General features: G+C 34.6%; 3 protein-coding genes across 6 annotated transcripts; 1 reads left to right on the top strand and 2 right to left on the bottom strand.

Annotated features, from left to right (window-relative positions):
- Positions 1-287: 287 nt before the first annotated feature.
- On the bottom strand, positions 288-2,787 carry LOC119076342 (gustatory and pheromone receptor 33a-like). The gene is made up of 9 exons (XM_037183038.1): positions 2,683-2,787; positions 2,451-2,616; positions 2,138-2,384; positions 1,950-2,081; positions 1,252-1,480; positions 979-1,191; positions 806-922; positions 548-739; positions 288-469 (listed from the first exon to the last, which is right to left on the bottom strand). The coding sequence occupies exons 1-9, from the start codon at positions 2,749-2,751 to the stop codon at positions 401-403; spliced, it is 1,434 nt and encodes a 477-aa protein (XP_037038933.1). The 5' UTR covers positions 2,752-2,787; the 3' UTR covers positions 288-400.
- A 3,532-nt stretch (positions 2,788-6,319) lies between these two features.
- LOC119076341 (facilitated trehalose transporter Tret1-2 homolog) lies at positions 6,320-9,236 on the top strand. 3 transcript variants are annotated; one of them, XM_037183037.1, is made up of 8 exons: positions 6,320-6,530; positions 7,324-7,503; positions 7,569-7,801; positions 7,873-8,003; positions 8,063-8,255; positions 8,320-8,464; positions 8,518-8,933; positions 8,997-9,236. In XM_037183037.1, the coding sequence occupies exons 2-8, from the start codon at positions 7,416-7,418 to the stop codon at positions 9,204-9,206; spliced, it is 1,416 nt and encodes a 471-aa protein (XP_037038932.1). In that variant the 5' UTR covers positions 6,320-6,530; positions 7,324-7,415; the 3' UTR covers positions 9,207-9,236. The 3 variants fall into 3 exon arrangements, with proteins under 3 accessions (XP_037038932.1, XP_037038931.1, XP_037038930.1); XM_037183036.1 differs by having other exon boundaries at positions 6,320-6,680; positions 7,370-7,503; XM_037183035.1 differs by having other exon boundaries at positions 6,320-6,680.
- Positions 9,237-9,892: 656 nt separating this feature from the next.
- LOC119076340 (facilitated trehalose transporter Tret1-like) lies at positions 9,893-15,232 on the bottom strand. 2 transcript variants are annotated; one of them, XM_037183034.1, is made up of 9 exons: positions 14,954-15,232; positions 11,822-12,054; positions 11,609-11,736; positions 11,356-11,548; positions 11,148-11,292; positions 10,909-10,988; positions 10,450-10,785; positions 10,169-10,382; positions 9,893-10,092 (listed from the first exon to the last, which is right to left on the bottom strand). In XM_037183034.1, the coding sequence occupies exons 1-9, from the start codon at positions 15,045-15,047 to the stop codon at positions 10,070-10,072; spliced, it is 1,446 nt and encodes a 481-aa protein (XP_037038929.1). In that variant the 5' UTR covers positions 15,048-15,232; the 3' UTR covers positions 9,893-10,069. The 2 variants fall into 2 exon arrangements, with proteins under 2 accessions (XP_037038929.1, XP_037038928.1); XM_037183033.1 differs by having other exon boundaries at positions 9,893-10,382.
- Positions 15,233-17,197: the final 1,965 nt, after the last annotated feature.

The following is a 17,197-nucleotide window of genomic DNA, read 5'->3' as shown; positions in this document are numbered from 1 at the left end:
ATATATCTGTTCTCGACAGATAAAATATGATATGCACCTATTGCCAGACTGTTATTTTGACGTGTAGGCATCATGGCCCACGCCTTCGGCTAGGGCAATAATGTCCTACACGTCAAAATACCAATCTTGGCAACAGATGCATAATATATAATATATTTCTGTTGCGTCGCCTGTGTAAAGCTAACAATTAATAATGACAACGTTATCCATCGAGTATAAGTAAAAAAAAAAAAACAATTCCACTAAGGACATTTAAATTTCATTGAAAAGCACGATGGCATGCAATGGACTAATTCTTTTTCAATTTCTATTTATTATAGCAAATGGTTATTCACAAGAAAACAAACTGCTATAAAAAGTGTAAAGTTTGACAACATCTAATCAGTAGATACGAAAAGATCTAATTCAAATCTGCCGTTAAATCGAATTGCAGCAAGACAATCAAATACGATGTTGCAGCTGAGACAGCCTGAAAATTATATATATTTTTTTTTGAATAAATCCGAAATCAATGTTGCGAGTCGCGCCATAATAAAATGCTACGCACTGAAAAGATAAACGTATAATCCAATTGGAACAGCCCCAAACCGTTAAAATTGAATGTGTTCTTCCTGTGTAAAATCTGCAAGGTGAAGGATTTCATTTTGTTGTAATAAATTTCATCGTTCAACATAAAGACGGGCTTATTCTGCAAAATCTTATGAACAATTAATGCTGATTCATATGCCGCTTCTCTGGCCTAAGAGAAAATTATTCTTTCCATTAACTTTCCCATCGGATTAAACAGACCGAGTTCGCGGCTCACCTTAGTACATATAGTCAGAATGGTGTAAATTATCAGCGCGGTCATTACACTCCAAATCAAGTATGACGAGGCAATTAGAATTAGCTGTGTATTTTTACCCCACAACCAGAAGATAACCTACAACGAAAGGAAAGGCAATCCGGAGTTTACTTTACGACTAGTAACGATTATACCTTTGTTTCGAAGAAGAAACCGAACAGGATCGTTACAAATGACACCGTTATGAATGTAACAATTTGGATAGCATAGACATCATTTATATCTTCCGAAATATCCAACAACGAATCATGAAGCGCGAATAGACTGTCCATATTCTTATGCATATCTTTCGGCAGTCCTTGATATGCTGTGGCGGAAGATGGAGCCACCTTATTGGTATTAGTTGGCTGCAATATAATCAGCAAAAGATAATGATGAGTATAACAAGGACTTTGTAAGGTGATTACCGTTTTCGTTCTCTTTTTCGCTTTGTTATCCTGCCAAGCAGCCGACGGCTTCTTTACATTGTAGTCATCTAAAGCATTTTCCTCTTCTCCTTGTAGTTTATCGCCGATGATGAAAAGTAATGGAGTTTCAGATTTTTCATCTTCATTCTCAATTTCATCGTCGAATGCTTTATACATTTTAACCGCTTTCGACGTTGATTCGTTGATCGTTGCAATGTGATTCAAAGCTCTTTATGAATTAAAAATCTGAGTAAACATTTTAAGACTGATGAATGAAAATGTGTGCTAATGAAGCTAGCCATCCGTTATCGACAACAACAACAATTATATGGTCGGTCTAGTCACTAAACTCTAGTGTTCTTCTCATAATATCGAAATGTATGGATATGAATAAACTAATGAAGTAAAAGATTTCGCAACGAACACTAACAAGATATTCAAACAGAAGGAGTAACAGAACATAATACTTAATGATATCGCGATAGAATTACCCACCCATTGTAAAAGTTTAATTGCTTGGGAGGTGGATAATGAACCCATCCAAAGCATCGAAGCATTTACTAGCATCATTTGCAATCAGTTAGGTCATCAAATGTTCAAATAGAAAAGGCTCAATTCTATTTTTCAATTTGACGAATAACAGACACTCCTAATTCACTGTTATTTTGTCGGGCTTACAAAAATTGAAGGAAACTTACTTATTTAACGCCAAAAATCTCAGATTAACAAGGTATATCCACGAAACGAACTGCGCTTGAATTATTCCTGATATCAAATATGGAAAAATATTGACAACGGCCGCTGCAAATATCATTACTCCGTGATACAGACTAGTGGTTTTGTTAAATTAGTAATAAAAATAAAAGAAACTCAATGAAAGTCTTACGTCACAGTTATCAACGTGTCGACCACGCTCGTCGTAACAAATAAGACCAGTCCACAAATGATAAGTGTGACTTGAAAACGATTTGAAATTACAACGAAATTCGTCTTAAAACCGGATATGTCGTACAATTTTGCATCAAGATTATTAAATCGTGTCTTAAATTCGTTAAAAGTGGCTGTCTTAACTATGAATAGTACATATGTGACTGCTCCCAAGCAAATTCCTAGCACGTAACGAATTGTAAGACCTAAAAAATCCGTTTAATGATTTAGTTTTGGCGATTGCGATAAATAAATCCGTTGATGTAAAGTACCAATCGAACAAATTCTCGGAAAGTTGGCCGACGGATCTATGTCGGTTATGTGATAGTAGTAAAAGCACACCAAGTACAAAATGAACCACAGAATTGGATACAATGAATTGACCACTCTAATTGAGGGTGTCATCACACCCGGTATCAGTGGTGCTAATCCGAATACCTGTGTATGAAATCTCGTAAATTACATTCTACTGAACTCGACCGAAAGCTTGATAAAGTTAGCTACATTTGACACTACTCCAACTGGACTTTTACCGCCAAAGTAAAAGTGACGAACATTAATCCAATTCAACATTTTAGCGGACAACAGATCTGAACCAAGTCGTTTCCAGTTCTAAACTCAACTAATTCAATTATTGCTGCATGCGTTTTTTCTAATTATTATTGAGAGGGTGTTCATTAAGTAGAGAGTATATTATGGTCGAAACAGCTTTCATACTAAAGCGACATGTCCTATATATGGATTGTTGCTAGCGTTAAATCAATACGGGCATAATTTTAATAATTGATTGGAGTAATGAATTAAAATTGGAAGTCATTTATATTACATCAACTCATTAACGTTATACACTGTGGCCAACCAGAAACGAACTAACTTAGTAAGATTATCATCAAGTAGCGATAGCATTTTCATGTGAATGGTTGGCTGTGTTCTGTGTAACTATTACCGTCCTGTATTATGTGTTACGATTTTCCAAAGTAACCCTTTTCTCGTTATCCAGAAATTATATGAGCAATGGACAATTAGGTCTCTTAGAGCATTATATGTACTGCAGAAATTGAACATTGTAATTGCTTGTTTAAAGTTTTTATGTCATTACGTATATATAATTTGATTACGATTCAAGTGAGTTTCCGGTGAGATACCTATTTTAGGAAGTTTCCCCTCACATTTATTTCACAAAACAATTTTTGCAAAAAAAATCGAATTTTTATTCGCAGGATCGCAGGGCTTTGCAAGTAAAATACCTTACGTGTATTACGTGTTTCATTTTCATTTACATTGCCTAATCACGTTACTTACGAGGTTCCAAGTTGTTATATGACAAGTGGGGAATACAGCCCTTCCATTCAGGTCGGGCTGTAACATCCCACTTATTAAAGACACAACTTGGAACCACGGAAGTAATATACTATTACGTAGCCTTCCTATCGGCAAAATAAAAATCTCCAAACTATTACTTCATTTGATCAAAAATTTTCAGATATTGATTTCAGAAATCTTTTACTTCATTTGTTTTAAACATACTTTTTGCTATATAAGACTTCATTAGTCATTGCATGTTGTTTATTGTGGCTGTCGTTGTCGATAACAGATGACAGGTTTACAAAATGTTGCTCCAAGGATTGGTTTCTGACTGCATTTAATGCATGGACTATTTTTAGGAAAACATTTTCCCGTATTTTCACAATTTTTTTTGGAAAAATAAAGGAAAATGTTTGAAAAATTAAAAAAATTTAGGAAAATGTTTTTCCAAAAATATTCTCTGATTCATCATTCACATTTAGCCATACTATCCACACAATTCTTGTCTTTGCAAATATAAATTGAAGGCTGAAAAAACTAATGAATGAAACAGGATCCTTAATACGAAAACAATGAAAACTCCGTCTCTTTTCAATTGTTTAAACGAACTGTCAGCAGAAAAGTGATAAAAGATGGCGTTGCTTCCGCCCCTAGTGTCATCGCAGCGACATTCTATTGTCATTTCTACGACCGTCAGACACGTAAGAGCTAAACGGCATAAGTATAGTACCACGGCAGAGTAAAAGTAAACCTGGCAGGAGCGGTTCATTATTGAAACGTCAAATGAGGGACCTAATACACTGTATGAAAATGAACTCAAATGAACACTGACATAAGTTGAAAAATGATTTCGCGAAAAACATAGGGCCACTAGATTATTCAGGTCCCTAGTCAAACAAGCGCTCCTGTCTGGGTTACTTTTACTCTTCCGTGATAGTATCCACTGGGTACACTAAAAATATCCCATGCTGACCTCTATCAGTTTGCGAAATAAATTTACCTATTGATTGCTTCAAATCTTAATAGTATTCCGTACACCCAAGTTACGAATTGTGACTGCAAAAGTCCAGATACAACAAATGGAAAGGCGTTAGCAAAAGAAGAGCATGTTGCAAGAAATGCATCTTGGTTTTTTCTGCAAGAAGTCTGAAATTATACTAATATTTTACTGACAAATAAAACTTTTACATTGCAAGGGAAATTGAATCCAATGCCACAATGGTACTGAAAAATGCAAGACCACCAAGAACCAAATTCATTTGGAATCGATTACTGTAACACCGGAATTTAGGTTTTTGTTCGGTTATCTCGAAAAGGGTTGCATCAATGAACTGGAAACTGGTAATCATAATATGAAAGTTGTTTGTTGTTAGCACAAATCCTGTGTACACTATTGAGCACGTAATAAACCCTAGTACGAAGTGCATAGTTATTCCTAGGCAGGGTAGAGAAATCGTTTGATTTTTGAAAACAGCACAGATTATGTTTAGAGCTCACCAATAGAACAAACTTTAGTCAGACTATCTGTTCCTCTCGACATAGCACTCATACTAAAAAAGAAGCAAATGAGGTACAAGCAGTACCAAACCATCGAATATGAAACATGGAGAATCTTCGATTTGCGAGACATTTTCTTAACAGTGAACGGTGCAACTCCAAAAAACTACAAGAAAAGTAAATTTGAATTTGTGTTCATTTTGCTTCAAATAAATTTCCTCACATTCGACACCAAATTCAATGGAAATTTGCCACCGAAATAAAAATGACGGACGTCGATCCAGTTAAGCATTGCTAGGCCAGTGTAAGTTAAAATATTGAACACGGAAATTCAATAGTCTATGTGTAACGTTGCCGATATGAAAGTTTCGTAGTTTTAAAATACGCATACGAAGTTACTCTGTTTTTACTATTAATTTATGAATATTAATTTTAGTCTAGTCACGCCGATTACATGTTTTTAGGCTTTGTAATATTATACTATTTTGAAAGTTCTCTACTGATTATGTATGTAAATGGGTCAATATAATGATAGGTTGCACTCTTTTTCTGAATTCGTGAGGCTAAATAATCCCTTTTTCTTTAATTTAGGCTGTGAACGCTCGTAAATTAAACCATTCTGTGTACAAATATTTAAAAAAAATTCCATTTAAGCGAGGTGTAAAATTGGCTTTCACATCGTAAATTATACTTTTCCTCCACCTTCATTAAGTCTTGCATTTGTGGAGCGGCGCAACATTTACATTCACACTTAATACTATAAAGTAGTGATCGAGGTGAAGGAAAGTACCAAATATAGTGAGGAGGTAATGCCATTCAGACACGCGGCCTAGCACATAAGTTCGATGCCAATGACATCTTTTTTTTAAATGGTTGACTACGATTTGCTTGTATTTCACAAAAATATTTTCACTATCTCACAACAGATGGCCCGATATTTTTAATCTGTTGATTTCAAATCTTGTACTTCAACTTTTTAAACATGTACTTTACTATATGAAGTACCATATTGCTTAGAGCATGTCGTTATTTTTGTCGTTGTTAACAGATGAATAGCCGTATTTGACAGGTACTGTTGCTAGGTTTGTTGCTTGGTTTTCAGTGCGTTGAATAACATCATTGTTTTTCCTGGTGTGAAATTACTTCATTGAGCTAATTTTTAGAAGCGTACTGGCAGCCCTAACTTTATTTTTAGCGAATGTTGCTGTTGTGTAACCTGAACGATTTATTATTACCCGTTAGAATTTGTTTACAAAGATTTAGTAAAGATTATACAGTCTCCATTTAGTTGTAGATGACATTAAAATTATTTAGAATTTTCAGTTGAGTTGATAACGATTCTAATACGGATTACAAATTCATTACATTCGAAGATACGCGTTGCTATTCATCTCAATATCGATAAAATATCTTAAGCATATTCGCAAAGAAGTTATATAACTTCTTTGATCATTCAATTGGATACGGTCGGGGATTTTTTTAGTTAATTATTTGGTCATATTATACTCCAAATTCACGTTTGAAGTGAAAAATAAGATGATAATCCACTGGTGAATGAAATTCTAGTGAATATATTCGCACGCGTCATTGATGACTCACTTTAATTTAAATGTGATCTAGTTCTCACTCATGATAAAATAAATATTTGTGTCAACTAATAGTACTTACAACAAAACTGTCCATATTAAAATCGACAAATGGTTTGTTACGTTTAATTACGAATTTGTACAGGCATGAACGGAATAGCTTGAATGTGGTATTAATAGATTCCATACAACCAATTTGAAATTGGTTCTTCATTTGTTAACCACAGCTTTCACTGATTATATAGAAATGGGTATTATGTTGAAACTAACGAAGTAATAGATTTTACATTGGTCTGTTGAAAAATACTCGGTTGGAATAAAGTGAATAAGTTATCGTCTCTGAAAGGTTGAAATGTCTTTTTTTGAAACGATCCAAGGTCATCTTTGTCAGTTTTACTTGGTTTTAATGACAAGAATGTTCCGTTACTTTACATCACTTTAATATCTTGGTTCAAGCATTCACAAGTGATATTTTTTCAATGATCAAAGTCTTTTACTTTGTTTTCTCACACATTTTGCTAGCGGATATCAGAGGATACTAGCCTAGCTTGTAGTTGTTGACTGGCCGAAACTTCAAGTCTCCTAGGTACTTCGCCTGATCCGAATGTAGCAATTCCAGAATAACGATGGATAAGGAAATTTTTATTAACTTTAATATTGACATTATTGTGAGGCTCATTATTCATTCATCTCGTATGCATAGATGTAAAAAAAAAAATCACAAATTTATTTTTAAAATAAAATTAATTGTCCTCAGAGTGCATCGGTCCGCGGTCCAATAAGAAATTCGTCTATAATTTCAGCACCAAATTTTCTTCGTACAAACTTTGTAAATCCAAAACCAACGTAATGACTGAATCCAACGAGTCAACTTGTAAATCAACTGAAAAAATCAAATTTACGAAAACCAAGTTCCAGTACCTTGCAATATTTGTGGGTACGTCGAATGCACAAATAAAGAAAAACATTAACAAAATTTCAAACGTAACATTATCTTACCAGCAAACATAGTCGGTTATTCTCATGGATTCGGCGTTGGTTGGCTATCATCGGCGGTTCCTGCGTTGAAAGCCGAGGACACTCCATTGGATAGTGGGCCATTGTCTTTGCAACAAGAATCTTGGCTTGGTGGTTCATATCCTTTGGGCGCGTTAACGGGTGAAATTTTATTTTCTTTGTTGCTAAATTTCACGAGTCTTAAGATTACAATGATGGCGATGGCTATTCCAAACCTAGTTCAGTAAAAAAAACTAATTCAAAAAGTAGTTGGTCCGTTGAAAGTTTGTACTGACCACTCAAATTACAGATATTTTGGCTAAGTGTATTGTTGTCCAAGTCCTACACTGGAGTTGTTGTCGGGCGATTTATTGGTGGATTTTCCGGTGGTGGCATTCTTCTTTGTATCCCATTATTCGTCGCTGAGGTTGCGAGTAAAGAGTCAGTTATAACCGGATAGTTGATGCTCTTCCAGTTAAACTAATGAAATTTTATCGCAGGATTCGAGGTTTCTTGGGCCTCATGAGTCCGTTGAGTATTGCTGTTGGTGTTTTGGTCGCTTACATTTGTGCCGCCTTCGTTCACTATAATTTCATGCCCTATTGTATAGTAGGATTTCCGGTGCTTTTTCTACTTGTTATGTGCGTGATACCGGAAACACCACATACATTAATACGGCAAAAGAAGTTAGAGGTAAGTTTCCACTAAAAATTAAAGAAAAATGTCAATGAAAATTGAAGAACATTCGTTTGAACAGAAAGCTGAACAATCGCTAAAGTTTTATAACAATGGGAATAGAACTGACGACAATGTTTATAACGTCAAAGAAGACTCAGCCAAGCTGCAACTGCTTGTTAGGAAGAAACAAGAAGAAAAGGAGAAGCATTCCTACACTATGATTTGTAAGGATCTTGCGTGTTATGCAGTCTTAGTCATAAAAACAATTCATTTTCAGTACAAAGGGATTCATTGAAGAAAGTTTTCATTGGAATATCGTTAGTAGGATTGAGTGTGTGCAGCGGAATCATCGTAGTGACCATGAATGTTGTCAAGTTATTCCTTGACTCTGGTTCCAAAATGAATCCTCACATTTCGGCAATTATCGTAGGCGTATTACAGGTGTGCGGAATATGCGTTTCCTCAGTGCTTGTCGACAAAATCGGACGCAAAATTCTTTTCGGCGTTTCATCTCTTCTATCAGCACTCTCATTGATTGTATTCGGTACATTTTCATTTCTAAATCAAAAAGGTGTAAACTTATCAAGCGTGGATTGGTTACCGGTGCTCAGTCTATCATTCTACATTTTCGTGAATTGTATTGGTCTACGGACTGTGCCGTTCCTGTACATCTCAGAGATTTTACCGTACAATGTTCGTTAGATTGTTCCGGTTTCAGAAAAATGATTTCATTAAATATTTGCTTTTAACATTTAGGTTCGTCAAAGTGGACTCGCAATATGTATGATCGCAATGAGCTCATTCGCATTTCTGACTGTATTTACAAAGCCTATTTTACAAGATGCGTTCGATCTGCACGTCGTTATTTGGATGTATGCAGGAGTTTGTGTTGTAGGTTTTTTCTTTAGCATATTTGTGATGGTCGAAACGAAGGGGAAGAATTTAAATAAAGTACAAGAAACGTAATGATCAGCAGAAACTGTCTGTTGCATTGAATTTTTTTCATTTCGTTCGATTTCTACTATTTTGTCTTCAAAAATGGAGGGACAAGTTACAGGCGCAAGGTCTCGCGATTTCATTTGAATCAGGTTAGAGTAGCTTGTCTTACTTTTCCCGTCTCGCTGCGAGACGCTTCTTTAATTTGGTGAATTGCCTAAATTCTGCTCGGGGAGCGACCTTTCGACTGTTCATCTGATATCGACTACTTTACAGGCTTAAAAGCGTTGAGCTGGGAACTGTTCTAGCAAAACGTTTCAAACAAATGAAGTAAAGGGTTTTGCGTATATATCAACGACCAAACAATACTGTGAATAGTAGAAGTAGTAGATTTAATGAATTGTGAAGATGCATTTGCTTTACGGACGATGAGTTTACTATACACAAAATTACCGACATTTTTGAACATTTAAAGTAAAGCAAGCATTCAATTTGGTCTTCATAAATACACGTCACCAATTTTGCTTGCCTCGCATCCAATAGAACGGTAAAGTAAATAAACTTAAAACGTAAATAGACTTGGAAATAATATGAATTAGCTCTGAAGGATGAATAAAAACCGATCAGCTAAGGGTGCTGGACTGGCTCAATGGACATCAACGCACGAAATATAGGCTTACGTGGTAAGTCGAAAAAGTTGCATTGTTCATCATCCAATTTTAAATTATTTTGGCTTTATTTTGCGAGGTATTTCGTTTATAAAAAAATTATCCTAAAACTACTATGTACAAAAGCTCTTATATACAGTCTCATCTTAAAAATTAGTTAGAAAATAAATAAATACAAAAACACTCATCTGAATTTCGTTGGTTTTTACGACGCCCGTCCCTTAATTAAAGTATGTGTAGTGATTGACCTTCGAAGTAGTTAAATGTGTCTGTTTAGCTACTTGAATTATCAACTAATTGTAACAACTTTTTGATTATTATTACATTCAATGTCGTCGAGCAACACATCCAATGTTTTTCCCTTTGTTTCTGGCACAAAAAATATCGTGAAAAGCAGTCCGAAAACAGCCACCGATGCGAACAACCACATACATCCGTATAATTGCAAATTCACCAAGAGGTATGGAAATTGATTTAAAATTATCGCAGCCCAAATGCTCACTGTTGTTGTACATACTGTTGTACCTATCAGTCGAATCTACAAACATTTTTTTTTGTTTTTATTTAACGCGAACCGACAACTAAATGAATATCAAAATTCTCACCTTCTGTGGAAGAACCTCAGCAATGATAACATAAGGTATCGGAATCAGTCCAATCGAGGCAATAAAAATAACAAACGATAAACTGACAACTGGAACCCAATTCAGTCCACTAACGTCGTAGCCACTCTCGAACAAATACGAAAATATTCCCATCACAGTTAATCCAACCGCACAACCACTGCCCGAAATCAGCAGTAAAACCTTTCTGCCCACTCGATCAATGAACAATGTTGTCACATATGTGCCAGCGATTTGCAGGCAACCAAACACAATGGATGACATGTGTGGACTGTAACTTGATCCAGACATTTCGAATATTGTTACGGAGTAATTGGTCTAATTGGGAAGATTACAAATTATAAGTGACGTCATATCTCGTCATATCGCTAGCATTCACTGCCTTGCGTCAATGACGTTTGATTATACTGTGCAAACTCTCCAATAGGAGGTTATACTCACCAAGCAATACGTTCCACTAAATTGACTCACAGCCATCAATGTTGGACCGATAAGCATGGCCTTCATTGTTGGTTTGTTAACTGTAAAGATTTGTTATATAAAATTAGACGTCTATCCAGGTAAAGCTAGTAGCCATTTGATAGTAACGTTGAATTTACGTTAAAATTGAATTTCAATTGGAAAGTTCTAACACAGAGAGATGAATATGCAGGATGGTATGTGGTGTGGTATGTACTTACAGAAATCAGACAGTTTTGGTCTTCCAGCAATCTCCTTCTGTTTGTTAATGGCAGACATATGGCTCAGCTCCTGTTGTATTTCGATACTATCATAGCAACTAGTGGCCTTGCATCCTCTATAAAATCTCAATGATTGTTCAGCTTTCTGTAACAGAAGTCAATGAATTATTTTCTATCAATCCAACCTATGTAGCAATATATTCCTTACATCATTGCGTCGTGCATTCAGGTAATACTGAGGCGTGTTTGGCATGAATACGAATACGCAAATGAATAAAATAGGGAAAATCATCAGGATATATGGCACTGTGGAATACGGCAGATATGTACCGCTAATATAGCCAATGAGAATACCTATGTTAACGCTAAGTGTTAACAGCGTTCCAAGTATTCCTCTAATTCTACGGAAAATTTAGTGTTAAAACATTGTCGGCTTTCGGAAATTAGAAGCAAGATCTTACTTTTCGTTGGCAATGTCAGCCAAGTATAATTGAACACATAAAAATGCACCAGCGGTCAGCCCTTGTATGAATCGTCCGGCGCATATGTGCCAGGCATTTGTAGCAAATATTACAAACAGCCAAAATATCTGGAAAATTGCAAGAAAATATCGACAAATCAGTAAACGATAAAGCAACAAGAGAATCTTTAGTCTCTATATCGAAAACACTCACCGCTACGGGAAATGCGCAGAACACTAATGTATTTTTACAGCCAAAATAAATGGAGATCAAACCGAAGTAAATTGTACCGACTACACTACCAATGCTTGATATTGAACCAATCCAACTAGCCTCTTCAATCGTTATCTTTCCCGATTGTAACGGTGAATCATCTGATTGAAGAATCGGAAGCGTTGGACTTAACCAGCCGATCGCACAACCTTGACCCAGTACAACGATGTTAGCTGTAAAAATGTTTAGAATAATGAAACCAAATGCTTCGGCTTTTCATTTATGTCTAATTTATTATAAAATGCACATTGAACTTCAACTCAATCAATGACGATGTAGGTAAACGATGTAAAAGAGTATTCAATTGTTTGAACGGTTAAACAATTAATTAAAGTCATTAAAACCAGACAACATGCATACGCATAGCGACTGGTATAGAATTTTAAATTATATGTTTTCATCAAAACAGTCGGTGATATTGTTCAAAACATAGAAAATGCTTTAAATGAATTAATTTGATTACACTGTTTGAGTGTTATCATCAATTGTTTTTGTATCAAAAACGGATGATTTAATTGAACTGATATGAGCTTTGATTTGTTGGTAGGTACAGCGACTAGGAAATAGTTTGTTTCGGGTAATTAACAGCGAATATTTTGGAAACAAATGGATTTTAATCAAATGGATTCTAGTGAAAATTAAAGAGTACTGGGAGGTTTTCTTTCTAGATTGGAACTATAAATCGTATTTATACGAAACATCGACAACTTTATGTCTAAGAAATCTCGGTGAGAAAAGCTCTAAACATTTTTTTTTCAACAAAACACATTTTTGTAAAGTATTTCAGATTGTCAACTTGTCTCTACATACAGGCTAGTGTACGACGGCTAGTCATCTGTTGTCAACAACAACGATGAAAATGAGTGATGAGCTCCAGCGAGGGTCTCCTTACGTAGCATGTAGTGTTTTAAAACAAACGAAATAAAAGATTGAGACGTTAGATTTAATCAAATGAAGTAGCAGATTTAATTATCACATCATACGCCTGTCATTTCAAAAACATAAGACTTTAAGTGATCAAATCAATCCATAGGTTTCTGGAACAAGAAAAAATCGGAAAACTAACGAAAATCGTCTACATCTTCACCTACTTTATACGTCCGACAACATTAAATAAATGCACGTTGTGTTGTTTGCCGGGTCTCTAATTGCAAATTTACTTCTGTATGTGCTTTACGTGAAATTACCATCCGACAGAAAAACTACAATGATACGCTAGACTAACTTCTGGTATCTGTAGTTATTTGTTCACGTTGCACGCTGAAAACCTATGTTTCGAAGCTGTTATTCAACAATATGCAAATAAATGACTGAACATACATTAAAACACTTGTTGTATAAAATAATGACAACCAACGTAATTGATGCATAGGTATCGATTGATGATGCTTTAACGGTATCATGGCGTCACGATAAATTCAACGGTGACATCTTTCCTCAACAATGACGTACATTCAGCTCATCAATGAATGAATACCAGAATATTAAAGAGAAAAAAGAACCGAAAAACATGTCTATGTCTATTTTCGGTGAGTTCCGAATAAAAAAGCTGTTCTGGACCAAATATTATGCGTAACAAGTAAAATGACAGAATAAATTCCAAAATTTGTCATTTGTTTGCATTAAAATAACTTATTTTTTATTGTTTATAGTTGCGTGGTGATTAATTCGTTGCGAATATGCTGATTAATTTTTCTTTTGTTGGATGTAACAAAGTTTTCTGTCTTTTTTCATTGTTATTACCTATGAACAAAGTGCATGTAATTTTCTAAGAAAAGTTCTATACATATATTGACGTCGACGATGATAATTTTGAAATGAACAAAAATTACTGCACATTAAGCATAGAAAGTTTGTGGTTTTTTTTGTTTGTTTAATTAGTCGATGTTAACGTGTTAACTTAAAAATCTCTAAATTTTGTATTGCTTCGGCGCTGTTCCGAAATTTGAGATAATTTTTTTTGCATGAAAACTTCAAAGCGACCAGAGAAATTAAATTGAGAATTGCGCTGAAACGAGATTTGAACCATTTTCTAAATTTTATTTGCAAAAAAATGGCTCTGCAATTTTAGACAAACGTTTACCACATGTTGTTATTGCTTCAGTTTCAGGTGAGCAAATATATCAAAATGTTTTATTTGAAATGGTTCAGAACACCTGAGAGAAAATGGTATTGATTGACACTTATGCCTTTCTTAATTTAAGCTCAGCTTCAATTCCTATTTTCGGTATTTCAGATTTAAACTTTTTTCGTGTGAGATTTTGTTCAGAACAGAGAAAGTGAACTTGTAAAAATTAAGAAAGTGGTGTGTGATGCTAGTAATAGGAGATAGATAAAGTCCTTAGCAGTTATGTTACAAAAAGGAAATTGAATTGCCGTAAGAAATGCTAGATTTGGACAACACCACCAGGATTTATTCGAACTTCGTCCTCATCAAATCGGTCAAATACAAATTATTTTTAATTGTAAAAGATTTTTTGCTCGTTCCTTAAAGCTAAAAGCACGCGAGCAATTTTGTATTGTTGAGATCGATAATTATGCTGCATTTTCTATTGTAATCCGATTTGCAGCATAGGCAAAACAATGGAAAAAGTAGCATAATTGTCGATCTCAGCAACGCAAAATTGTTCGTGTGTTTTCAGTTAATTTAAAGTTAAGTAAAACCTAAACATGGTTGGAATATTCTGGGACTCTCTGTGTTTCTGCATCTCGACACCAGTGCAGACCAAGTTACATTACTTGGATAAGAAATGCTATTTAAGGGGTCAGTATCTCCAGCATAGAATATTTCTTCCACAAATTTTTGCAAGTTTATGTATTAAGCCATTCAAAATGACGTTCTGACTTAGATTTATAACGATCCTTGCCCTCGTTATAAATTTAATTGTTCTTAATTACTTTAGTAAATAATTGATTGTGTAAACAAACGTTGCTGTTTTCAATTACACTACTGATCACAACTAAAGGTCTAGTGATTCGATTGAAAGAAAGTTTTGCATTTATTGAAAGAAGCCGGTTTTTTTTTAATTTTTTTTTTTGGAAAAAAAAATTTGGAAAGAAGAAATTATTTACCACAACATGCAGCCAAAAATTGATATTTCACTTTATTGAATGAAACTTTTTTCTTAATACTATCATCACTACACACTTCGATGTCATTATTCATTTTGAAATCACTTTTAACACAATTTTTGAAACTATTTTAACTAATTTGAACGGAGATGTTTATTATATTTAACAACATATAAACAACAGATGAAAACAATTCATAAACTGATAAACCGATTGTCATTTAACTCATATAGCAAAGTATCAACGGCGATCGTATTTTATAATAATGTATCCGTATCCGCAAACAGCAACTAACTGAAGCAAAATGCGATTTTTCTTCTATTTTATTGAAAAAAAATTTAATAACAGTAATAACACAACACATTATCAGCTTTGTATTCATTTTCAATTGAACGCGATGAGCGAAAAAAAAAACAACCTAGACACACGCCGAACCAATAAATTGATTTTCAATGGAATGGGTGCAAAAGATGTTTCTTTCGCGGTGAGTTAATGAAAATTCATAGTAAACAATTTCTTTAAGTAATTGAAAAAACGACCGCACATTCTTATGTTGTGTATTGCTAAAAAGTACACTAATTTTTGAGTGAAATTGATTAGAGATCTATCAAAGATGCGAACCCGGCCAACCAATGCGTTGCTTGTTGTATTTTAAGATTCACGGCTTAATCGAGTTATAAACTGAAAAATGCAAAGTTCATTTAAGGGAAAACCAACTAAAAAATCAGAGAGCTTTTCATTTTACTCTGATTCTCTGTTCAACATTTGCAAAAGCTTCAGCTTTATGTTATGTAGTAGTTAAAATTAAATTAATTGTTTATCGGGAAATACCTACCGAAACACTTCACTTTATAGCATAAAAGTAAATTGGCGAAATGATAAGATCGAGATAAGTTGCTGGTAAACGGGAAATATTGGAAAATTGGAGATTGTGAAAATATTGAAAAAGAATTTCTTTTGAGATAATGAAATTAAAATGGAGAAAGAGTAGCTTTCTTTAACGTTAAATTGATTATATTGCGACCTATAATACTTTTTTAGACAGACTTTGGCCATTGACCAATGTTTCAAGCATAATGCGGCTTTTGTCCTTCTAGCAAAATATTTTGTTTCACAAGAATCCCAAATTTAGAATTTAAAACCTTGGTGTAAACAAAAGAATCCTTAGTGGTTTAATGGTGTTATTCAGCGAAGGTGAAGTTGAATTCAAAATTGAATTAATTTCAAAATAAACCCGATATCATCGCAGGTAACGCGGGGTAAGGCAAATTTTTCAACATTTTTGAGATATTCTTTTGAATTTCGACTAACCGAAATCGTCGCTATTTTTTCCGGCACTTTTTTATACATGCCTAGTTAGGCCTTGGTGCCTAGGCCCCAAAACCAGTCTCAGATATTTTTAATCTTCCATACCTGGTTGGTTGTAAGTGGCCAAAAGTCGAAAAATGGGGTTTCGTAGTCCGGATTTCATTTCCGTAAGGTGGCGATTAAACGGGCGTGTATGGGTTCATTAGAAAGCGATGTCGAGTACTACCGGGGCAAATATTAACTTCAAAAATTTTGATGATAAACGGCCGAAAATATGACCTCCGGAAAATTTCTCAGAATCTAGAGAACCTCTGTGAACTTTGATGAGAGCTGTGACCTCATTAATGCAATTATTTGATTAAATTATTACTTATTATGAATGTGGAGGACCTCAGCTTTACACCCATATTTAGTAGTTTAACAGATGAAAACTGTGTGTTTCACTCCGCCAAACTACTAAATATGCGTATCGCCGCCGTAAAGCTGAGGTCCTCCACATTCATAATAAGTAATAATTTAATCAAATAATGCGATCACAAACTCATCAAAGTTCACCGAGGTTACATCGATTTTGATAAATTTTCCGGAAGTCATATTTTCGGCAGTTAATCATCACATTTTATGAAGTTAATATTTGCCCGAGGAGTACTCGACCTCAGCTTAAAAATATCTAAGGCCTAACTAGGCATATATAAAAAAGTCAGGTACCTGCAGTTGTAGTAGCACCTGTATTTAATAAATTATATGCGTAGAGCTGCCAAAATTCACTGGTTAAACTCAACGATGAATTACTGTCGCCCTAAATATCTGAAGAAAGATATCATGTTTTCAAGGAGGGGAAATCAAAAAATCCATCTAATCGTGACGTAATTTGTGAAAACTCAATATTATTTCTTGGCTATGTGTAGGTATCATTTATGCGTTCATAATATTGGT

The sequence above is a fragment of the Bradysia coprophila genome, unplaced genomic scaffold, assembly GCF_014529535.1.
Source record: "Bradysia coprophila strain Holo2 unplaced genomic scaffold, BU_Bcop_v1 contig_232, whole genome shotgun sequence".
Classification (NCBI taxonomy): domain Eukaryota; kingdom Metazoa; phylum Arthropoda; class Insecta; order Diptera; family Sciaridae; genus Bradysia; species Bradysia coprophila.
This window is presented reverse-complemented; position numbering and strand designations above follow the sequence as displayed.